This window comes from Galeopterus variegatus, unplaced genomic scaffold (genome assembly GCF_000696425.1).
Source record: "Galeopterus variegatus unplaced genomic scaffold, G_variegatus-3.0.2 Scaffold2501, whole genome shotgun sequence".
Lineage (NCBI taxonomy): Eukaryota > Metazoa > Chordata > Mammalia > Dermoptera > Cynocephalidae > Galeopterus > Galeopterus variegatus.
In genome coordinates, this window is record NW_007728612.1 from 95,583 (window position 1) to 121,490 (window position 25,908).

The 25,908-nt window shown below is 35.3% G+C and overlaps 1 protein-coding gene across 4 annotated transcripts in view; it reads left to right on the plus strand.

Annotated features, from left to right (window-relative positions):
* Nucleotides 1-25,908, plus strand: part of BTRC (beta-transducin repeat containing E3 ubiquitin protein ligase) — a 168,371-nt gene that overhangs the window by 85,987 nt on the left and 56,476 nt on the right. For 3 of the 4 annotated variants that reach the window (XM_008581994.1, XM_008581996.1, XM_008581997.1), the window contains 2 exons: nucleotides 2,431-2,508; nucleotides 15,251-15,340. In XM_008581994.1, coding sequence (XP_008580216.1) covers nucleotides 2,431-2,508; nucleotides 15,251-15,340 — 168 coding nt within the window. The remainder of the gene's footprint in view (nucleotides 1-2,430; nucleotides 2,509-15,250; nucleotides 15,341-25,908) is intronic. The other variant, XM_008581995.1, reaches the window with a different exon arrangement.

The window sequence follows — 25,908 nt, forward strand, 5'->3', positions numbered from 1 at the left end:
TTTTTTTGGATTTGATTTCTCATGATGATGGCCCAGAGTAAACGTTTTGGGTTAATCTATCTAAAAAGAACTAGCTATAACAATGTTTATTGGCTTTTCCCCCCTTTTTCCTGTTTGTTAGGAGTTATTCTTTTTTAACAATACCACCTATACATCCTTTGCCTTAGTGGACTGTAGAGGGGAAAGGAATTCTAAGGAGCTTTAGGTTCTGCTCTTGGGTAGTAATTACCTTTTAGCTCCCGTTGCCTTTTCATTCCTTAGACATTCTCATAATACCCACCAATTACCTATCAAAGTCAGATCAAATAGAGGGTCAGGAGGAAGAAAGTTGTGGACATGGGCTAAATAGTCACTTCTCATCCTGTTAGATTGAGATGAGTATTTTTCACTTTATAATTCATTATGGAGGAGTTTAGCAGCAATTGTGTTTCAGCACAAGCATCTATAGAGTAAAAATGTGATTTATAATGTCTTCAGTACAGCAAACTTCCACCAAAAAGTAATTAGACTTTTAAGTTATATAATGACATTTCAACAAAACATAATTAATTTTGAAATACAGGGTCTTACATTGAGTTAAATAGGTTTAGATGATCTGATGTGGTATTTTATTTAAAGGAGGATGGAACTTCATGACCTAGGGAATAGTTGCTTATAAGTTTATAATTTAATACTGTCTTAAGTTTTTATTATGTAAGACATTTAATTTTTGCACTTAAGACATTGACTTCTACTTTTTTTGAAAAATTAAGTATACAACTTGATTTTATGAGTTTAATGTTGATCTTTCCTCTTCTCTGATTCTCTTATAATAGCATATATTGCTAGTTTCCTCATTTGTCATGCTTTATAGTTATTAACCATATTCTTCCCTCATTTTTTGGTAGATAGTCTCCATTCCATTTTTTTTTTTAATGGGGAGGAAAAGAAGTTAGAACTCTGTAGTTCTTGTGTTTCTGTCCCATTGCTTTTAATATAACATGCTTTTTCTTCTTTGTCTTAATTTTAGGGACCTTTGCCATAAAGTGATCATCACAAATGTATAATATCAAGTTAAACCTCATAAGAGATTTCTGCCCAAAAGGAACACTTTAGGGTACTGGCCTGTCAAACCAACTGAAGGTGACACACAGAGCATACAGATGTCACCACAGAAGTGCCTTAGAATGACACAGTACATTTTTTATACTTCAGTATCTTTTAAAATGTAATGCCTAATACAAACACAAAAAAGTGTAACTTATATGTAGGTTTAAAACACAGTAATGACTGTATAATAATTTTATACTTGCATAAAAATTTTCAGATAAATTTGTATGTTGGAAATAATTTCTAGGTTGTTTTTTTGTTTGTTTGTTTTTTGTGGCAGTTGGCCAGTACAGGGGTCTGAACTCTTGGCGTTGGTGAAAGGCTACTTTCTAACCAACTGAGCCAACCGGCCAACCCTTCAAGTGCAAGTTTTTAAATGTTAATGTTACAAATGTAGTTGTGGGTGAGGGGAGAACCCAAGTAGTATGTAATTTGGATTTTCTGTATTTTAGATAATGATTTACATATGTTGACTAGCAGATTTTTAGCACTTGTCAACTTATTCTCAATTGGATTGTTATTGGTTTTTTCTTCTCCTAAATATGTAATAAATCCCATTGACATTTTAGGGTCTTCTAGCTGCTGTTTGAGGTGATAGTGACAGGGAACAGACTCTAATCCTAAACCACTGATTAAATGTTGTTGTTTGTGCTAAGCACTGTGCTACGTTTAATGAAAAAAGAAAATCAAATCTGAGAAGAGGAGGAAAAGAAAGAACTGGGTATTTTGTTTTTGTTTTTTTAAAAGGTGACCGGTAAGGGGATCTTAATCCTTGACTTGGTGTTGTCAGCACCACGCTCACCCAGTGAGCGAACCAGCCATCCCTGTATAGGATCCGAACCCGTGGCCTTGGTGTTATCAGCACCGCACTCTCCCGAGTGAGCCATGGGCCGGCCCCAGAACTGTTTTTTTAGGATCCAGACTTAGAGATCTATACCAACCAAACATATGCTGTAGTTGAAAACTATTTATTTAAAAGTAAAGGTAAATAATCGTGGCTTAAGTTGTCATTAGCTAAGTGCTGACTGGCACTTTCTTGTGTTCAGTGTCAACGTATGCCAAAGAGTGATAAACTAGACTTCTAATGAATGTGATCTCCTGGGCAGTGTTTAAACATATATGAAATACTTTCCACCCAGATCCTTACATACATCTATGTATATACATGGGTGTATGTTTTTCTTTACATATGTGTATGTATGTATATAAATCTTCAAATGAATAAATGCATAGATATACACAGTGTGCTAGCTTACAGAATTAGAAATGTAATTCAGTTTACTCCCACAGAATAAGATTGAAGATAATGAGAACTGAATTAAAGCTTACTTTCTTTCACAGAATTCCTCAGAGAGAGAAGACTGTAATAATGGCGAACCCCCTAGGAAGATAATACCAGAGAAGAATTCACTTAGACAGGTATGAAATTTAGTCTTACTTAAAATAAAAAGCTACCAACAACAAAAGACAGGAAACCCTTAATTTGCCATTCTCTAAGCACTGAAGCTTAAATTAAGAGTACTCTGAAGCTGGTCTGGCCATAACCATCACTTTTAATCAGGTATCATTGTTTTCCCAATCATTTCAAAAACATCCTAGGTATACAAGTATAGTACAGTCAGTTGGTTATACGTAGTGAATACAAAATCAAAGAAAAGTTTTCTTGTTCAGGGAAAATAACTTTAAATGCTTCCTAAGTGCAGATAATAGAATAGTTGACTTTAAACCTTATTTTCCTGTTAAGATTCTTCATACATTTTTAAAACATTAATAATCAAAAGAGAGTGTTTGTAATGAAGTTAGCTCCTTTTAATCTGAGCAATATTTTGTTTGCTTTTTCTAGAAGAAAAGGCCATTATTGACTTTTTTTGTTTGTTTTTTGTTTTTTGCTCACCACTCTGTCCTACTTCCAAAAGGTAACACATTTTACTTGTGAAAGTTCAATTCCATGGTGCTCTCTTTTTTAAAATTAAAATGTCCAAAACTCTGGCTGAAAATTTATTCTCACTGCCTGTAGCAACCTCTAGTATCTTCCTCATTTATTGGCAGCAAAAACAAGTTCTTACAGTGTTGCCAAAGAATAAGTATGCAACTTACTCATTTTTAATAAAAAAATTATATAAGATGAGCAGCAGTGAAAATAATTTTAATTTACTTGCATTTATGGCATTGTTCTAGGAAATAAGATGAGACCTGATATATGTTGAGCACTCACCATGCACGATGCTTATTTCACTTAATCCTCTCAATAACCCTGTAAAGTTGCTAAATATGATGTGATTTCCAATTTATATATGAAGAAAATGGAGGCTTGGAAAAGTTAAATGACTTGCCTAGTTAGTGAGTGATTTGAAACTCAGATCTCAAAGCGTTTCTACTTTTGCCTTCTAACTCAAGTTTGCTTACAGTGTTAATTTAGAGGGAAAATATGTGACATTCATTTTTTATTTACTGTGTTCAAGTGTTTTGGGATTGGCAATTTTTTATTTTTTATAAAAATAATTGTTTAGTAAATGGAATTGAACAAGTTCAGGAAGCTTTGTTAAAACAACAACAAAAAACAAAAACCCTGAATGATCCATAGTTGATGTTGAGACAGTTACAATTTTAACTATTTGGAGATTCAACACCTCATCTATAAATCTAAATCAATAGAACAATATTAAATAAGATAAATTTAGAGGTGGAAACACTCTGCCCACTATTCAGAAACAACTGTCAGAAAACAATGACGTGACAAAAAGTTTTGGCAACTTTATTTAAGCTAACAAACGAATTTTCACTCTGCAGAGTTATAAATTAATTTTAATAGGCTGATCCAGATGGTCCATTTGGAAAATGGATAGGCTGATCTGCTGAAAATTAAACTAAATTTATCTCTCTTATACTTCAAACTGAAGCAAGAGAGAGAATCGTGTCTATTAAGTCCAGCACATACAGATGGACCAGCAGGTCACACATGGGACTAATCTGATTCATTTTAAAAATAAATGCATACGTTATTGAATCATTTTCTATTTGCAAGATCTGTTGTGTGTAGTATTTGAAAGAGATTTAATGTTGTTTTTTCATTGCTGTTTTAGCAGGCGCTCTATACCTCCTCTACTTTAATTTAACAACCTTTTCTCCCCCTTCCTACTGCTACAAAATGATTTTTCTAATATCTGTCATTCAGTGTTGAGATCCAAGCTCTGGAGATTAATTAGGTCATGAGACTTTTCCCCCTCCCTCCTTTGTAAAGGGTTTTATCTCCATTCTCTTTGTGAAGAGCATGAACTCAGTGTTCTTAGAAAGAGAAATGGTCTTTAGAAACAGGGAAGTAGGAGATCCTCCTGGGGCTCTCAGAGTCTTTTAGCTTCTGGGTGTTTTAACAGCGCCATGAATGCAGATTTGTAAATTTATTGCAGTGCCATCTGGTTTTTTGCTTGAACCAGATTACTGTTGGCTTGTGTCTGTCTATTGTGGTGGTCACTCCCTAGGAGCTTGCCCTCTGAATCTTAGGGAAGAGTGATGAATAGCAGGGGTCAATAGAAGTGGGTCACAGGGCAGCTGTCCAGGACTGCCCTGAACTTGATTACCCCACTGCTGATTTTTTGAAGATAGGATGTAATATATAAGCTGTTTAAACTCCCTCTTTCTCTATTACATATGACAATAATGAAGTGCCACTTGCTAATTTGTTTGTTTGTTTTTGTGTGTTTTCTTTTTTCTCTGTAGTCTAGTTCTATAGGCAAAAAGATGTCAAGGCCACTTTATAGCTAATGTTGATGTAAGTAGGATTTGCATCATGTGGGCCACTCCCTTAACTTGAGATTCTTTTCCATATATTTCTAATGGGAGTTCAAGAACTCTCTCACCATTGATTATGAAAAGTTCAATTATGTTCTAACAATTTTGTATTGTCTTAACTATATTTGTAGTTTACATGTATTATTCTAAATTAAAGTTTTACCATTATTGATAGGACATGATCACTATATGTTTGTTTGGAGAGCTATTTAAGTATTGGAGTAGCTGAAAGAAAAGTTATCACTACAGTTCTTATAGACATTCAGAGAACAATAAGGGAATGTTATAAACAACTTTATGCCAAAAATCTGACAACTTAGATGAAATGGACAAATTCCTTGAAAAATACATCTTACCAAAACTAACACAAAAGGCCCAAATGGTTTGCTGGTGAATTCAGCAAGCATTTAAGGAAAAAATAATAACAGTCTCATACAGACCCTTTCAGAAAGTAGAGAAGGAAAGAGCACCTCTTGATTCCTGACTGGTATTATAAGGCCACTGTAACAGTAAGTCCAAAACCTGACAAAGACATTCGGAGAAATATCGAAGGAGCATATTGGAAGATACTACTCCCTGTGTCACCAAGTCATTTTTTATACCTGCTTTTTCATTTCATTTCCAACATCAGAAGATGGGAGAGTTGGGGGGAAAAAACTAAGGCAGTGTATCCTTGTAAAGAAAGTTAATTTTCTTAGTTTCAGAATAATCTCATTTCTTGGCGTTACATATGAACTTTTATTTAAAGTATTTACAAAGTAGCTACAATTTTCTTTTTACTTTTACTCTTAAAATGTGAAGCCAAGGAAACAATAGTCACTGTTTTTATTGCTTTTATTCATATCTGCAATCAAGGGCAAAGGCCTGGGAGGATACATGAAAGTATTCATTACTTTTTGAAAATGTAGCATTACAACATGCAACTCTTCTTTGCTTCACATTGGTGCTAATAGGAACTGTCAGCCCTGCCTTTCTCTGTAATTGAGTAAATTGTGACTGCTGTCTAATTCTTCTCCCATCCCCCATTCCCTTTGTGTATGTGTCCACTTACCATCCTGAGAACGTGGGCAGTGATAAATAAAGCATTGAGCAGAGCTCTCTCAACTCTTTGAAAGCAGCATGATGCCAGCCCTCTAGTTATATTTCTTTAAGTGTTTACGTTTTTCTGTATTCTTTCTTTTGTGTAGCTGGAACCCTGGGGATGCAAAGCCATGAGAGAGGCCAAGAAGCTAACAAAGTAGCTGTCTCCCTTGTTAGCTTGTTCCTTTATTCTTTAAAAACAAGATAAAAACCATCTGGCTCAGGGCATTACATTTTCCTCCCCCATGCACCTCTATAGATGGAGACTTCACCTGCAGTGAGGGTTTACATTGATTAGGGAGGGAGCAGTAATTCAAGCTTCCATCCTCTTCAAGGATACTTTGCAGTCTTTAAAGGTGCTGACCCACTGAGTTAAACTGTCAAGGGAAGATAAAAAAGTATCTTCATCCCAGGAGGTAACAGCTGCCAGGTTTTCAACACCTTGCACGCTGCTGGAAAAATGTCACAATTGTCAGCTGAAAGAAAAATGACTCTGTTGTCATCTTCTGTTAATGACCAGGCCTTATAAAAGGTACTACATAAGCATTTTAGAAGAACTAAAGTTCTTAGAAGGACTAGCTGTTTTCCTTGCCTACCATGCCCCCCTCGCCTCAAAAAATTCCTATGTTGTTCTGAACATTTCCTTAGAGTAGATCCACAAAAAACAGCAGAGAACAACTTAAAGTTAAAACAGCCAGTATAAGCATGGAAGTCTGATGGGTATAGCTCCCTTATACAGCTGGATGAGTAGGAGAAAGAAGCAAGTCACTGCCACAGAAGATGACATTATAGTGTGTATTAACAAAACAACAACAACAACAAAAAGTCATTCATAAGTCAGTGAACTGGGAGAAAACATACTGTATTTCTGTTCTTTGGAGGACAATTTGTTTTCAGGCAGCATCCAGGTGGGTAAATACCACATTTCTTTTTTTTGAGAGAGCCACTGCTTTTCTTCCATTAAAAAAAAAAAAATACAGAATTTACTTCCTTTAGTAGCTCTGTAATGTTCATATATGATGGCATTCCCTTCTTTCTGATTTGATTGATGAGGAGGAAAGGTTTAATGAAGTCCCTGATATCAGGCAGGCACGGTTTTTTTCTATTTGTTTTAGGTTAGTCATTTTAATTGTATTGAGTAATTAGAAGGTACACACAGCCAAGGGAGCTTTGTTCTGATAATTGCTCAAGAAAACCCATTCCCTATCTGCCATTGCTTTGTATTAAGACATTTCTCCCTCTAGCGGCAATAATCAGCACTTCGACTTGGCGGTTAGGCAAGGTGTAATTGCAATATGACAAACTATGCCTAAGGGACTATCTTGTAAATACTTTAGTTTGGGATTTGGCATTATTTCATTATATATGTGTGTTTTTTTACCGTATGAAACTTCCTACCTCCTCACCCACGAAGTGCTTTGGGCTTTGGATGGGAAAAAATTGCCTAAGATGTTTATTTAAAAAAAAAAAGTAGTGCATTCTGGGTAATGTCTTGCAGCTTGACTTAATTTTAGTCATCTGTTTTAATTACCTATTTATAAAAATGCTTTTGCATTTGTAGACATTATTTAATACTTTGGAAGGAGCACCTCGTTTGAAATAAATAAATAAATTGTACTTATTTTAAATAGTTCATGTAAAAGACCTTAAAGGTAATTAATGTAGATCTCTTAAGTAAGACAAAAGTGATCGTTCCAAATCTGATGAAGTGATTTGTTTATATAACTTCCCACTTCTGCTGAACCCTTTGGAATCTAATAACATTTTTTAAAAAACATGGTTTGGCAATTTGTGCCTAGCTATGAAACCCTTCTTCAAAAAGAAGCAATTTAATAACCAGCTTTCTTAAAATTACTTTGAGGAAGGAAGACTGTATAGGGGGTTGGTGTTTTGTTTTATTTTTATTTCAGTGTAATCATTCTTTGATAAATTGTGTAATCACTGACTTAGTAGAAAAAATATTATTGAACTCCTGGGTTGCAATGGCCATAAAAAGTGTATTTTCATATAGAGAGTTGAGATACTGTGAATAAATTATAAAGGAAACAGCTTATATTCTGGTAAAAGTCCATATGGGCCCAATTCATTTTGTGTTCAGTGCTTAACCTGGATGTACCGTTAAAAAAAAGAAAAAGAAAAAAGGGAAAAAGCCTATTGTGCCCAGCTGCATGAGTCCTAAAAAAATCTGCCCTAAGAACAACATGGAATGAGATGAGATACAGCTTTGCATCTACTGAATGAGATTCGGTAACACCTTCGTGGCATTTTTAAAGCCCAGTTCTAGTTTCCCTAGATGTCACTTTGTAGTTTGCTTTTTCTATCCCATATTCTTGCTCAGGACATGATTTGATGTTACCATATATCTGAAGGTCCCTGTCTCTCCCCCCTACCCCCTCAATCACTAGCTATTTTCATTACACTATATCTTGTTTTGCTATAGGGCTGCTAAACAGATTTCTTAAGCAGCTTTTTGCAAGGTTAAAAGAATGCAGCCTGGTAACAAGTTTGTGTCATTTTAAATATATACCTTCTAGTAAATAAGGAGAAGTCTGGCAATCAATCCCTTTTAGTGTGTTATATGTTTCACCTGACAACTAAACCTTCTATTGATTAGCCATTACTTTGTTAGATAATCCTATGTCATTGAATCCATTCTAAAAAATTAAACTCTTTAAAATGTTTTACCCTAGCAGCAGTGTGAAAATTGAAAACTTGTTCAGAATTACAGCCTGCTTTCACAAAGAAGGTAGTTTTCAGCAAGGCGTCTTACTGGTTTATGCTTATGTGCTTTATATGCAATATAAAAATGTATTAAAGTACTCCAACACAAAACTATGCCTCTTGTTCACAAAGGCATACCTTTTCAAATGTTGCAGGAGGACAGAACTTATCTTGCCTGTGGCTATGATATTTACTAGTTTGATTTCAAACTGGAAGGAATCTTATAATAGTAAAATATTGAATGGAAATGTTTCAGCCTTTTTATTCCAGTAGTCAAAGGACTGACAAATTTTGGTTTACTGATCTGTGTTACTTCCTTGGGAAAAAAAGCAAGGTCATATACCCATTTTACAGATGGAATATCCAGAAAATATAAGCCTATATATAGCCTTACTCTGGAGTCTCCCTCAGGCCTGGAACAGGTTTTATGTATATATCTAATACCCCCCTAAATATGTTATACTCATTCATGAAGGGGAAATAGGATAATTTTGAAGAAAAACAAATTAGTTTTTCTGCCTTTTATAACGATTTTTTTCAGAAAAATAGCATGATTTTTATTAACTGAACAAACCTCTATAATTTCCTCTAAAATGTTAACTGCATATGCTTTTTATATTTCCATTGAATATTTTCATACAATTGATTATACAGATATTAATTGTATAAGTCAATGAATTTTTGATAAATCTGCCTACCTGTGTAAATCCACCCCAATCAAACTGTAGAACGTTTTCATTACCCAAGAAAGTTCCCTTGGTTTCCTTTCCAATTTCCCCATCCTCAATGAATCAAACATTGATCAGCTTAGTGTCACTGTAGATTAGTTGTGCCTTTTCTAGAATTTCATGCAATAGAATTATACATTTTTGGGGGGTCTGTTTTTCACCCAGCCTAATGTTTATGAGATCCATCTATGTAGCTGTGTATATCAGTAGCTTATTCTCTCTCTCTCTCTCTCTCTCTCTCTTTTTTTGTTTTATTCCATTGATTAAAGATTCTACAGTTTGTTTTCTATTCCCCTTTTGATGGACACCTGACCTGTTTCCATCTTTATCCATGAAGTTGTTATGAATGTTTATAAAGCTTTTTGGTGAGCATGGGTTGAGTAATTTCTTCATGTGCTTATTTGTTATTCAGATATTTTCTTTTGTGAAGTATCCATTTAAGTTTTTACCCATTTTTTAAAAACCACATTGTATTTTTATTATTGAGTTGTAGAACTCAGCTATATTGAGTTCTGGATAACAGTCCTTTGTCAGATATAAGTGTTCTGAATATCTTTTCATAGTCCATGGCTTGCCTATTTATTCAGGATGTTTTGTTGAGAAGTTTCTAATTTTTAGATGAAGTCCAGCCTGTCAATTTTTTCTTCTAGATTGAGTATTTCCTGTGTCCAAAGAAATCTTTGCCTTTTTCATGATTGTGAACTTCTAGAAGCTTTATAAGTTTTAGCTTTTACATTTAAGACTATGATCCATCTCAGATTAATTCTTACATATGCTGTAGACTTTGGGGTTCATTATTTTTTTTTTCCTTTTTGTCTTTTTTACTGACCGGTAACGGGATCACAACCCTCGGTGTCCCGCCCATACCGGGGACCGGCAACGGGATCGCAACCCTCGGTGTTGCACCCGCACCACGCTCAGCCGGTGAGCGGGAACCGGTCTCCACATGGGATCCGAACCCTCGGCGGGAGCGCCGCCATGCTCCCAAGCTGTGCACTGTCCAGTGCGCCACCGGGCCGGCCCTGGGGTTCATTATTTTTGACATATTTTTATTCAGTTGTTTCAGCACCCTTGTTGAAAAGAATTTCCTTTAGCCCATTGAGTTACATGGGTGCATGTCAAAAATGAGTTAACTGTCAGGTTTTGGTATCAGGGTTATGCTGGCCTCATAAAATGAGTTGGTAGGTCTTCCCCTTCTCTTCCATTTTTAAAAAGCTTTTGTGTATAATCCTGATGTTATTTCTTCCTTAAAATTTAACAGAATTCGGGCCGGCCTGGTGGCGCACGGTGGTGCTCCCGCCGAGGGTTCAGATCCCACATACAGACCGGTTCCCGCTCACTGGCTGAGCAAGGTGTGGGAGCAACACCGAGGGTTGCGATCCCGTTGCCGGTCCTGGTCCGGTACGGGCGCGACACTGAGGGTTGTGATCCGTTGCCGGACACAAAAAAAGACAAAAAGGAAAAAAAAAAGAATTAACAGAATTCACCATTGAAATCATTTGGACCTAGAGTTTTCTGTAGGAAGATTTTTTTGTAATTATTTAAATTTATGTGGGAAGATTTTTTTGTAACAATTTCAATTTGTTTAATAGGTATAGAGCTATTCAGATTTTCCATTTTGTGTTGTGTCCATTTTGATAATTGGATCTCTCCAGAAATGTTTCCTATTTATTCAACAGGTTGTAATCTGTTAATATCTTCTAATACTCAGATTTTTCCATATTGAGCTGAGAGCCTCTTTAGGCTGGCTTCTGTACCCTTTTGACATAGCTCCATCATTCTCTGAGTATTTCCAGGTTCATCTTGTATTTTCCCTGGTCAGTCCTGTAATAAGCCATTTCTCCGGAGATCTATGGTTCCTTTTAAAGTAGAATGGTATTTAGAAGCCAAGATTTAAATGCTAAATTTTCTTGTACATCTGTATGTATATATTTTGAAAATTGTGAGTTCACATTGATACCTCCAATTCCAATCCAACACTACAGGGTTTGTTCAAGATTTCTCCCTTTTCATTTTTGTAATTCTCTTTTCTAAAGTAAGAGAACTGGTTTGAGTTCTTCATCCTTTCAGCGCTTTTGAAATGTTGTTAACTTTACTTCCAGCCTTCATTGTTTATAATTAAAAGCCTGCCATTAGTTATATTGTTGCTCCCAGATATATAACATTGCTTTTTTCCTTGTCTGCTTTCAAGGTTTTGTCTTTGTTACTGGTTTTCAGCAATTTTGACTGTTTGGTCTAGGTGTTTGTTTTCTTTGTATTCAATCTGCTTGCGATTTGCTGATCTTATTTTTATAACTGTTTTGGTGCCCCATTCTCTTCTCTCCTCCTAGGACTCCAATTACACATTAGATGACTTGAAATTGTCCCACAAATGACTGAGACTCTGTTCTTTTTTTCTCTCTGCTCTTCAGTTTATACAATTTCAATTGATCTGTCCTCAAAATCATTGAACTTTTTTCTGCCACCTCCAACCTCCTTTGAAGCCCATGTAGTGAATTTTTAATTTCAGATAATGACTTTTCAGTTCTAAAATTTCTGTTTACTTCATTTTATGTTTTTATTTGTATGGTGAAATTTTTCATCTGTTTACTCATTGTGATCATATCTTTCATTTAAGTCATTGAAAATATTTATTATAGCTTCTTTAGATCCCTTATGTGCTAATAATTCCCACAACTAGGTCATTTCAGGGTCATTTTTTAAAAATTCATTTTCCTCTTAATTATGGGTCCCATTTATCTTCTTTTCATGTCTAGTCATTTTTTACTATGTAGTAGACATTCTGTATTTTTTTAATCTTCCTCTGATTAAATTACTGACTGATTACTGTGGCCTTGTGAAGTCTTGTTTTTACATTTTTTAGGTCAGGTGTGTTTTGGTTTTACCCTTAGTCCTAAGGCATAGTCTTTAGTTTCAGCTCATAGTCTTTCTTAGTTTTCAGTGGAAAGTTTGAAATGCTTATTAAGCCCCTCTGGTAGGAGTCAAATTCGAAACTCTTTCTCCCTTCATGGGCAGCAGCTGGAATCTCTGTTCAGGCCTTTCAGCCTTCCAGCTGTTGCTTTCCATTGGAACCCTTGGAGACTTCCCTTTAAATATATAGTTTGGGGGTTAGCCGTGGATTTGAAGGAAATTTATGAGCATTTTTTGAGCCTTCCTCCCTCCCCCATGGTTGTCTCTCCTTTCTAGAATTTCTCGTCTCAATTGTCAGCCACTATGGCACTCTCGAAATCTACCCTATTCTCTGATATCTGAAGCCGATAGACTGTGGCTTTCTACTTGAATTCTAGTCACCCTGCACCAAGTGGATCTGGTGAGTGCCATGAGAGGAGAAGCACATCTCACTCAGTGTGGTTCTCTTCTTTCAGCATCAGTCTGTTCTTCCCACTTCTGCCTATTTTAAGTCAATGTCCAGTGCCTTTTTTTGTAGTTTATAATTGTTATATGCAGGAAGGGTAACCCAATACAAACATTTCTGCCATTATTGGAACCAGAACTCTAGATTAAAGTTTTATTTTATTCAAGAAAAGGTTTTATTTTATTCAGTAATAACATTACTTCATAAATGTCTTTGAAAAACATGGTACATTTCATTACAAAAAATACTCTCATTTTGTGTGCGTGAGTATTTAATATTTGAGTATTAGTAATTGTAAAAGAAATACCAAACCCCAAGCCCAGTATATATGTTTACCAGTGGTCCCTATCTATACACTAATCGCAAATGTGTCAATTAATTTTTTTAATATATGTATGAAATAATTTCAACTTAAATGCTATAAGAATAAAACAGTTAAATGGATAAATTTTTTAAAGTTTAAATTGTTTAAAAGGAAAAACTCAGTTTATGATATTGGTGGGGAGCTATATATCTCCACTATTTTTTTTTCATTTTTTTCTTAAATTTTATTCATATCTACCTATTCTCTTTCCAAAGAATGATAGTTGACCAAAATCAAATTTCTTAAAATGTCTGTGTCCATGCTGATATAAATAAATGGAGAGAGAAAGAATTTTCATTAATAAATGTACAAGAAAAGAGGGAAATAAAAAATTCACCATTAGAACACCATGGTAAACATTACCATATGCAAGATCTACCAATGGATGCTAAAATTAACAGGCAAAAGTTGAAGCAGAAACAGAATATTTGCATAGTCTCCCCTGATATATGTAGTATTAGGGAAGTATCATTGGGGGAAGTTAGGTGAAGAGTATATAGGAACTCTACTATTTTTGTGACTGTTCCATAAGTCTAAAATTATCTTAAAATTTGAAAAAAAAAAAAAAGATTTTTTTCTATGGTTGGTTATGAGAGATTGTCTGTGTCTTCCCAGACCAGCAGTATAAACATCAACTACATACATGTTAAAAATGCAAATTCTCAGAAAAGATTTTTTTCTATGGTTGGTTATGAGAGATTGTCTGTCTTCCCAGACCAGCAGTATAAACATCAACTACATACATGTTAAAAATGCAAATTCTCAGAAGCTCTGGGGATGGAACCTAGCAATCTGTTTGTTTTTTGTTTGTTTTGCTACAAAGTGTTTTGATGTCAGTATATATACTATGCAATGTACTTCTATTACAAATTAACATGGTGGTATACAGATGAACAAAACCACCCAAAACCATAAATGAGCAACAGTTAAAATATTAAATTTATAAATAGAAAAAAATCACAAATTAAAATATATACATTTTATAGAGTTAACTTTCAACAAGTATACAGTGCATCTGGGAAAGAAAAGAAAATGCGTTTTATTACATAACATCTGAATAGTAGAAATGAAGGTACTGATAATATTCTGAAAGCCTTGTTAGCTTTCTCCCACTTAATATTTCCTTAAATGTTTATCCTTTAAAACAGTGATATTATGCAAACTGTCACCTCCTTAAATGTGGTGTTTTGACTTTGCCTAGTAGGGTACAGTGTCCTGCAGAATAGTAGAGGAGGCACTCCATGCTTAATTCTGGGACACAAGAACGGGCAAATTCATAGAGCTTGCATATGAAAAGCACTTTAGTCAGCCACACACTGACTTAAATTTGCTTAAGTAAAGACTTAAGGCTAAAAGGAAACATTTTATTTTTATTAATATATTTGCCAGTTATTAGTAATGAGTTTACTTACCATAAATTTAGCATAAATATATTATAACCAATGTTTTTAAATCCATTTCCTGTAGTTTGTTCTATTTTAATTTATATCCTGAACAGGCTACTAAATGTATTTATGGGGTGATTTTAAGATCTGGATAAATGTTGGTTTATCATTTTTTAATGTTCTGCTCTTAAGTTTGGTTTATCTCTTCTTCCTGTAGTGAAAAATCAAAGCTTAATATACTTGTATTGAGATTATCTTAAAAGATTTCATTATTAGTTTTAGAATCATATTCTGCATAGTTTGAAAATTATTTTATTCATTGTTATGAATAAGAAACATGCACTCTCATCCCTTTCCAGTCTTGATGGTTTTGAAGGTAAGAAAAACAATAAAAATAATCTTTTTCTTAAAATGGTAATTGCTGTTTTAAACAGAACAGACATTTTAAGATCCCTTAAAATTTGCATTTAAAAAATGCTACGTAACCAATGCCCCCACCTTCCACACATACAACAAAGCCACTGCTGCTCACATAGTTGTTCATAGCCACATTAGTGGCTTTTATGGGCTCTCTCTTTGCCTTCCCCTCTCTACCTTGTCCATCAGCTCCATAAATCTGGACTTTACAGATAAAATCTATTTGTGTGTTGATTTTGAGAAATAGAGTAGAATTTGATAATTGTATATGACAGTATTTCAATATCTAAAAAAACCTGTTTCCAAAAAATTCTCTTTACAGACTTACAACAGCTGTGCCAGACTCTGCTTAAACCAAGAAACAGTATGTCTAGCAAGCACTGCTATGAAGACTGAAAATTGTGTAACCAAAGTAAGTAATATTACTCATTAATTTTGTAATATGACACATTATAGCAATGCTGTATCTATAGGCATCTTTAGTTAGTATTGTTGTTAAAGATTATTATAGATTATATATTTAAGAAAAATAATACAAACAGACATCATTTTATCCGGAGGCTTGCAAGTTGAAGTCTCCATCTCTTCAGTTGCAACAGAATCTTTTGGTTATATACTAGGATACTTCAGAAAATTCACAGAAAGATTCCTATTATCTTTTAATTCTATTTTTCCATGAACTTTTTTAAGTATCCTTGTATTCTGGTCACACTTTAGACTTATTCACATTTGTTGCTTGACACTAGTTATAGATAATCACAGACTAGTAAAATTTGAATAAGATAATGCACAATTATTTGTAATTTTCCATGAACTTTTTTAAGTATCCTTGTATTCTGGTCACACTTTAGACTTATTCACATTTGTTGCTTGGCACTAGTTATAGATAATCACAGACTAGTAAAATTTGAATAAGATAATGCACAATTATTTGTATAAGTGTATGGTTTTTAAATGCAATTAAGTATAGAGTATATCATTACAAGAGTCATCAGATATGCTATAGAACACCTAATTATTATGTCACTGTTATTTATTGAGTGGCTAAAGTTAGAAATATTGCTTTTGGTGATATTCATCTGAGTGGACAAGTATGTTTGGTCATGCTTATGAGCTACCTCTTTCTCGTGTATAAATATATGCCATATCTATAGCCTAGATACAAAAATAATTTTAAGCATGAGAGACCTGAGACTTTTCATATCAACCATTACTCAAATTTTCCATAATAATTTTGATTATTTCCAGAACTTTGAGTTAAATTCAAGTGTCAGCCATTTTGATTATTTCAGGAGTAAGTAATATTCAGTATGGGTTCTGTTTCTAGACTTTTGCTTATCTGCAGAAACATTGCTTTTACAACCATTCAGGGATTTGTCACTGTTACAACATTCCCAACTTTAACTATTTTAGTTCAATCTTGTATTATACACCCAGTCCCTCAATTACTTACTGTTATTATTCGAGCCAGGACTAGTGTCAGGTAGTGTCCATCCTTTGCTACAATAATCCCAGGACAGCTGTTTTAGTTTATTCGGGCTGCTATAACAAAAAACACCGTAAACAGCATGGCTTATAAACAACATTAATTTATTTCTTATAGTTCTAGAGACTGGGAAGTCCAAGATCAGGGTGCCAGCAGATTCAGTGTCTGGTGAAGGCTCACTTGCTGCATCCTCACATGATGGAAGGGACTAGATGGCTCTCTGGGGTGTCCTTTATAAGGGCACTAATCCCATTCATAAGCTTTCTGCCTTCATGAGTTTTGGGGGTGACACAAACATTCAGACTGTAACAACAACAGTATTTTTTACTATTTTTGTATTAAAACATGCGGTAGTCTCTGGGCCTACTTTATCAACTGAAAATATATAAAATATAACCAATGGAGTAATCCACATAAGAAATGACAGAATTTATTAAAAATTAAATACAAAAAAACACAAAAAGAAAAATAAAAACTAAGAAAAAATAAAAATTTAAAATAATTTATTAAAAATTATAGTAATAAAGTACATCAGTTGTGTCTCATTTTTAAATGTCTTAATAATTTGCTGCAAGATGTCATATAAATTACATATATTTATTTTTTCAGTCATTTAGTCAGAACTAGCAAGTGCCAGTTGACACTATTCTGTATTCAGCATTTGTACACGGAGATAGGGGTACAATTATTTGGGCCTTTCTCCTTTTTGGCCACACTGCTCTCAGTTTCATTACAAGTGGGTGGGTTCTGGCTAAACAAGGTAAAATCTTAGCATGAACACCAATCCAAGGACAGGGTGGTGATTTTGATGAGTTTCATTGAGAGCTGGCCAAGTGAGCATCTGTTCCTTTTGTTTTCTCCATAGTTTGTAAGCCAGGATCTCTAAGCTACACAGTTATGTTGGTGTGTGTCAGTATTATGTGGGGTTTGTTTATTCGTTTGTTTCTCCCACCCTCTACTTCAGTGGTGCATGGTTAGAAATCTTCTGGCATCTGGCACAATGATGTAATTTCTTCCACACTCTTGGGTGAGGAAATGTTTTCTCATTGCTGCTTATCAGTCTGTTTCACTTGTTCCCAGATGGTGACCCTCTCATCCCATTTTTACTTATTTTAACATTATTCTGACACCTATATCTTTTCATTGTCCCCTTAAATACTCTAATATAATAATGATTTCTATCATTTCCTATTGGAACCCAACTAATTTCCTTCTTCCTTTCATTTTCCCACATCCTGTCTTCTGGTTTGTTGCTTCAGATTTGAGCCAAATAATCAGTTGATCAATAACAAATAAAAACATGTAGCTGAAAGAAATTTCTTTATTGCAACAGCCTTCAGTGAGCTACCAATAGTGTGGGAATAGTGAATTCTCCCTTTTTTGTTTACATGTGTTGCATGTATCTCAAGATTCTGTACTGTTTCTATTTGGCCTCATTTATTGCTTGACCTTTGAAAGAAATGACTTGCCATTATTTTTGTATGTCTGCAAGGTTGTCCCTATTTCCTGTTCTTCACTGTTAGCACTTAACTGAATAGTTTCGTCTGCTGCATTGATACGGCTGCAGTGTTTTTCTAACTTGGTGCAGGTGTCTGTTGTTGATTCAGATTGTGCTCCAATGTGGCCTCAATGTCCAATCATCTCCATGTGAGAATAACTGCAATATAGTGATATCAACCATTTTTGTCCTCTAGTTCAAAGAAACTGGATTCTGGTAAGAGTGACATTGGTTTGGTTAGAAATACTAATTATAATCCAAAACTTTATTACTGAATACTGTTTATGTGAGTTTTAGAGAAGACATTAGTATCAGCTATTTCCTTAAAAGCAGCAAGGTTGTTATGTTTGGACCCCTATAGAACACTGTATGTGACTCTTTGCCAGAAACATCTTAGTCTTATAATAGCTCTATAAAAAGGGTACCTACCCATTGGTGTTCTTTAAAATACAAGAAAACAAAGCTGTAAGAGAAACTACTGCTACCCTATGCTAACAATAATCTTCTGAATTTTTAACTTGAAGAAAGAGGCCTAAGAAAATATTTAAAAATAAAAATGAGGGAAGTATCATTTCATTAGTTTATAGTTTGATCTGAGTAATATTTGGAGGGATAAAAATGTTTATTTTTTTCAAAAGCCTTTCTCCTAATTATGGCCTTGTAGTTCATGAGATTTGTGTTTGGAACATGGTGAGCACTGTAGTTATTGTAGCTTTAAATGGACAGTAATTATTGACTGTCAACTTAGTCTTTAAAGTCCATAATCACATTGTGCCTGATAATCAACCTTCATGATGTTTTTTGATTGGGAAAGAAAACTAAGTGGAAAACTGAAGAGCATTAATTTTTTTATGTTATATTTTTATTGACTTGACTAAAATATTATTGAAAATATTGGTTTAAGGCTTTTCCCTTCCCCACACCCACACACATATACACAAACACATACAGTTAAAATTTAGTTATTTGGATACGTAGATTCCCAGCCCAGATAGAAGTTCTGCCTATTTATGTCTGGAAAACAAACCCCTTTAGTAGTCATTTGTAGATGTACTGTATTTTAGTTGTTGTTGTTTGTTGTTATTGTTTTTTTTACTTGAGACTAATAATCTGTTTGAAACTGACTGCGACAGAAAAATGTGATGTTCCTTCCTACTCACTCCAGATTTTGATAGAAGACTTGTTTTATTTATTTCCAAAATTATATCCGCAGGAAACAAGCTGTTTAAATTCAGATTATGCTGAAGCAAAATGGTCCTGGTATGAGAAGCAACGTGCTGTTTTACGAGCACAGAGTCCCTTTTCTCATAACTGATTGATAGTAAATATTTTCCTGAAGAATTATTGCCAACCATGAACAGTGCAACTGTTTCACTTTTTTTCTGTGCTACTTGCTGTACCAGCCATTGTCGGTAATTAAGATCTACAATTCACAATGCAGACGTTTGCACTTCCTCTGGGTCTGCGCTATTTATAAGGCATTTCAGCTGTTCAGAGTTTCTTTTGAGTTTTAAACTACATGTTAACAGGCTTCTTTAATATACTGTTCCACAAGTAGCATGTCAGATGGTCCATTCTTTGCACAGGTGCCTCTGTCAAGTCTAAACATTAGCTTTGTGGAGAACATAATAAGATTTAACCATATCATTGACACTGAGGTGGTTGGGGAAACTCTGGAGTATAACATGTTTCATATTAGGCTTATTGCTATTTCAGAAAGGCGGGAATGAAGTTCAGAAGTAATATTTTTTCTTTCATCTGTAAATGTTTATTAGTTTAATGTGTTAATTGGGTTACAGAGGTTCTGAGACATGTACAATAATGTGATTTTCCAAGGTCACCTAGTAGGAGAAGCAAGGACTCCTCTCATAGAGGAGAGTTCATGTGTTTATCAGATTAAAGATGTAAGAATACATTTCGTTGTAGATGTGCATGATATGTAAGAATACAGGCATGGGGCACCAAAATGGATCAGCAGATTGACTCCATATTTGTTGTGTAATCAACTTCAAGAACTGTAAGTAGAATATCCATTGGTAAGGAATCTTGGTCTATGTTAAAATTGGCAGAATTTAAACCATTTTCAACCAAGAAGAGAGTTAACTTAAAAAAAAAAGTCCTTGGGCCGGCCCGTGGCTCACTCGGGAGAGTGCGGTGCTGATAACACCAAGGCCCCGCGTTCGGATCCCACATAGGGATGGCCGGTTCGCTCACTGGGCGAGCGTGGTGCTGACAACACCAAGTCAAGGGTTAAGATCCCCTTACCGGTCATCTTTAAAAAAAAAAAAAGTCCAGACTCCGGCTCAGAATCTTCATGAATTATGCTCTAGAATCATAGTAAATTCTTGCACATTCTCCTTGCTACCAGCACTCATCATTAAACATACAAGAAAAAGACAAGAAACTGAAAGCTGTCAACAAAATGTGTTTAAAACTTTGCCCTGGGGCCGGCCCGTGGCTCACTCGGGAGAGTGTGGTGCTGATAACACCAAGGCCCCGGGTTCGGATCCCATATAGGGATGGCCGGTTCGCTCACTGGCTGAGCATGGTGCTGACAACACCAAGTCAAGGGTTAAGATCCCCTTACCGGTCATCTTTAAAAAAAAAAAAAGTCCAGACTCCGGCTCAGAATCTTCATGAATTATGCTCTAGAATCATAGTAAATTCTTGCACATTCTCCTTGCTACCAGCACTCATCATTGCCCTGAGTGGGCTTGCTGTTTTTAAGCCTAAAGTCCAGCCACATTGATTGTGCACACTGGCTGCCAGCATCTTCCAGCAGAGCAGTTCGGCAGAGAAGGGCGTGACACAGGTTTCGGTGCTGATTTTTAATGACCCTTGAATGTAGACAGAGCCTATAACAAAGCTATTCCTAGTCCAGTTTTATTTGACAAAATCCAAAACTTTCTGTAGTTCTTTGAACTATAGTTTTTCTGTAAACTTCTTTTCCTCAGTGAACTCTTTATGAACCTCTTTTTAAGATAGTAGCAGTGGTTCAGCTGCTGGGAAACACTGACATATCAGACTGGGGTTCTTCAAGATGCTAGAATGTATTCACATTTCTATCTAGCCAGGGAGCTAATAAGATAGAGTTTGTCTTTGTGGATTGATCTGGATTAGTGTGAGATGAGCCCAGTCAGTGTCTTCCTCAGTGAAAAAAGAGAGAAGGTTGAGGGAAAGAGGGGTGGAAGAAGAAAGTTCTTTATCAAGAATTGACTGCAGTATTGCCTGCCGATGCATGTCGGATCACCCGCACAGAGAGATCACATGGCTTCTCCAAAAGTCAAACGATCAATTCGCCTCGTTTTGGCTCTGTACTTAATGCACAAACAGTGCGATCTGCAGGGCTGTAATTGCATTGTTAGGGCCAAGGAACAAGCCTGTGCCTTTTCAGCAGACAGCTGGCAGGGAGAGAGGCATGTTGTTAGGAAAGAGAGAGGCAAGGCAAATAAAATTACTGCTAACGCTCAGAGATCGGCAGGAGTCCTACTTGCCTAATCTTACCGGTGGGAGCAAGCGGCTGTTGTAATCCAATTATAGCAGCATAAGCAATTTGTTAGACACTCCGCATAATGTAACAATTTCCCAATAAACTCTGACTTGTAATAACGTCGGCAAGAGTCCGCATAAATCTGCCCGAATGGTGGGGGCTGGAGCGTTCGGCTGGGGGCTTGTAATTGGCGCCATCAGCACGTTTTGTGGAGTGCAGTATGGTGCAGTCTTTTAGTGCAGGAATTTTAAGGAGAAAACCATGGCACACGTTTCTTAGAAAAAGAAAAGTGGCCATTAAAAAAGGGAGCAGCAAGAAGGGCATACTCTTGCCTTTACGTTACCTAGGAATCTTGGTGTAGAAAGAAAATAGGAGGAAGCCATGTTTCCTCCTAATACTAACAAGGGGAGGTAGGGGAATGAGTGTGTGGATTAGTTAAATTGCTTTATTTAAAAGGCATTGGTTTCTAGTATTTATACATTCCTCTTCAGCCTCCTAAAATGCTGTTTAGGCAGGCTTTAGCTAACATTTCTACAAAACGTTCATAGTCAGGCAAATCTAGAAATGCCAAGTTTAAATGTATTTTCTTCTGGCTTTTAGCATTTTCTTTACAAGATGAAAATTTATTTTCTTTGTGTTCAGGACAAATCTTCTAAAGATATTATCTCATTGAATATCAAATCTTTCTGCAGAATTCTGCCTTCTGCTTTAAGAAGCCATCACTTACTGAAAGATTTATTTTTATTTTATTTTATTTTATTTTTTTCTAAAAGATGACGGGTAAGGGGATCTTAACCCTTGACTTGGTGTTATCAGCACCACGCTCTCCCAAGTGAGCCAAACGGCCATCCCTGTATAGGGATCCGAACCCGTGGCTTTGGTGTTATCAGTGCCACACTCTCCCAAGTGAGCCACAGGCCAGTCCCTGTGAATGATTTAAATTTACCCAGCTTGTTTGCTTAGCTGGCTTTACTTTGCTGCTGCTTTTCTAATTCTGGAAAGTATTGTGAATATCTATGATACTAGGATTAATAACCAATCTTGTTGAAAACTTATATTTTACAAGAATACAGTCTTATTTAAAGTTGTACCTGTATGATCATTATAGCAATAATTTTGATTCCTAAGTAATAAAATTTCTATTTCTGAAAAATATTTGTTGTATGGAGCAAGATAGAACCATCCTTATTTATTGATTGGCACTCGTAGTCACAGAATAGGGTTCCTTATTTACACAAAGTATAGGAGGTAAAGAGTGCTTATAGATTTGAGTTAATAGATTTTCATGCTACTGAGTGTGTATTAACTGTTACCTACTTTTTTATGCCAACCCAACCCTTCATTGCTATATAATTTGTGTCAAAACAAAACTTCTGAAATAAGAATAGGGTTTTGTAAAATATCTTGTTGCTGTGGGTATTATCACAATAAATATTTACTTCCAGCATAAACATTTCCTTGTACTGAAGCAAATGCTGCCTTGTTTGACTGGAGCTACATCAATAAACTACATTGCCTCTAATAAAGCCACTCAGTGTCTGGGTTTAACTAATGGCTGATTTTCATGGCTTTGACAGTGAGCTGTGTGCGTTATTTTCTCCTGATATTGTAAAAATAATGAGAGCAAATTAGAACAATCAGTTTACACAGATAGCTCCTGATTGGAGGCGATGGGCAATATGGCAGCAGGTAATCCATCTTTGGGCTCCTGTCACATTAACTTCAGCAGTGTGAAAAGATCAGGTGGGGTAAGCAGGGATCCTGCCCAATCGGAACACTGAAATTAATGAGAAGAGCATTGTTCTGTGATCAACCTTTTAATTAGCAAGACTGGAAACAGAGGGAAAGATGATGGCAGTACCACAGCTGCACAATGCCAGGCACAATTTCTGAAAAGGGAAAGAAAGAGGCAATCTGTGGGTTTTACATGACCTTTCTCTTGCTGTATCCGGGCATTGTCTTTCCATTCTAGAGCTGGTTTACAGACTAAGAAATACTGCATACTTTCCAAAGTTATGTCACAGATATGACTGATGTATTAATAGTCGATAGACTGTAATTCTGTCAAGATTTATAAAGGATTTTGATTTCCAGCACAATTTCTTTGACAGTGTACTCTGGGTTTTAAGTTTTGATTTTTTAAAAATTCTGTAACCGGCGAAAGTAAATTTTAAAAAGGTCTGCCTTGTCAACAACCCCGTACTCCATACCTCCAATTTAGAGTTTTCCTTACAAGTAACATGAGGGTTTTCTGGTTTGGGGCACTTCTGTCACTTTAAGTTATTTACAAGCGGAGTAAAATCCAGGCAGTAAGCTATGGTATATTTAAATTGTGTTCCTTTTCCTGCTGTTCATTAGGAAATGTGCTGTTTTGTTTTTGTATTTCCTGTGACACTGATTTCTCAGTGTTGGGGCTTTGTTATTTCAAGTTATATAATTGGCAGTTGCATATCAATCAAGTAGGGTGTTTACAGGAGGAAGAGGAAAAAATCTATGCAGTACCCAAGGCTAAGGGCTGATTCTTCCTTTTAAAGCTCACTTATATTAAAATTGTAGCCCTGTTAATCAATCCTATAATTTTGGGGAAAATGGTATAAGGCTATGGAAGACATTAATGAGCTAAATTTTCTGTACCAAATCAGTTTCGGTTTTCTAGACCTTTTTCAAAGGAACTTTAGGAAAATACATGCAGCTATCAGAATTTGCAATATTCTAAGGCTTTATACATTAAACTTCGTGGTTTACTGTAAGAGCAAGTAATGTAATGCAGACTATGTAAATGAATTCATATATTCCAAAAATATATAAAATACTTTTTTCTTGATGTTAATTGAATTAGCATTTATTTAAAATATTAGTATGTAAAAGCTGGTTACCAGGTACCCATCTGAGTACAGAATTAGTAGAAAAGAGCCTAAAATATAGTATGAAATAATTAGGTTCAGTATAAGATTATCTTTTCTTATCATAGTTAATAGAACTTTTCCCATAATATTTATAACTAATGTAGATTACACGTATCATAATATATATAACTCTCCAGCCTTGCAGCTGTACCATACTGCATTTATAGAAACTTAAGTCCCTAATATTATACCGCCATACAAAACTCATAAAACAAAAGCACCTCACTTCCCCCTTGTACTGTTTCCCTACCTCTTTTCTTTCAAAAGACTCCTTTATATAGCTTGGGAATCTGTCAGAGCCAGAAATCTGATTTTTGTTTTGTTTTGACTGATAGTGAGCTTTTCTTGAAAATGTTCATTTAGACTTGTGTGTATCAGTGATATAATACCACCAAATAGTGTCTAGGACTACCCCACCTGCCCACCCCACCCCCACACGTCTTTAATACGCTGGTGCCAGTGTGCATGTTAATGTTTTAAAGCCCATTTGTTATAATTTTGCAGGATACTTTTCTGCATTTCTTAATCCGGAAGAGAGATTTTTTTATTCCTAAAGCTTTTATGGATTTTTGTGGCTGTTCATGGATGTAAACATTCTCCTCTCTCTCAGTTTGATAGTTTCAGAAGCCTAGGATCATAAGCTCTCCATGAATAAATATGTTCTTAGTCATATGGTGTAAAAAGATCACTTACAAAGCTTGTGAAACCTGAGCCCTCCTTTTGAACCTTTCAGTACCCGTGAGCTCAGGATCCATACATGTAAAATTTTATTCTTGCTTCATGACTTCAGCTTATAAGGCAAATGAGCTATGAATTTAAGTGACTCTTCCACTGTATACCAAGTTTCTACAAAAATAAAGTTGCATTTTTTCTTTTTTCATAAGAGTGTGGAGTTCCATCTGACTTAGTAATCCTGCCAATATTTATTCACATTGTTAGAGTTCTTTTCCAGAAAGATTTGCTTCTTAAGATCAGTTGTTAAAATAGATGTACTGTTTTTTAGGGTGTCTTTTTTGTTTGTTTATATTTGTAATCATTAAAACATCCAACTGGCTGAATGGCCAAGAAATTCCCTTTTAATTTCCTAACAGAACTAAAGTTAACAAGTCAGCTTAAATTCTACCAATCCCAAAGCTCATCAGTAGGTTTCACCTTAGAGAAATTTTCATTAGTCTCGTCATTTGGAGCTTACCCAATACATCCTTTTTTTAAAGTTCTTTTTGTACAGGTTCCATAATCAGTTGAATCTATGAGGCTATTATAATCCTAAATTTTGTTTCCTCCTTCCCCTCTCCTCATTTTTAGTTTTGAGATATGCTCCCATATAAAATTGAAAAATGCCCATTTTCTTTCTCATGTATCTTCAAGATGGAAGACATGTATCCTTTTTCTCTCTCTCTTTTTTCCTCTTTTTTTTTTTTTTCCAGTTTTCTACTAAAAATGTTTGAGGAGAAGAGAGTACATTAATATTTTTTGAGCCCATGTATTCAGGCACTGTAGTACTAGCCATTTGTTATCTATTTCAATCCTCATGTGCACCTGATGAGATGGACATTACTCCAATCTTACAGATAAGGAACTTGAAGCTTAGAGAAGTTGA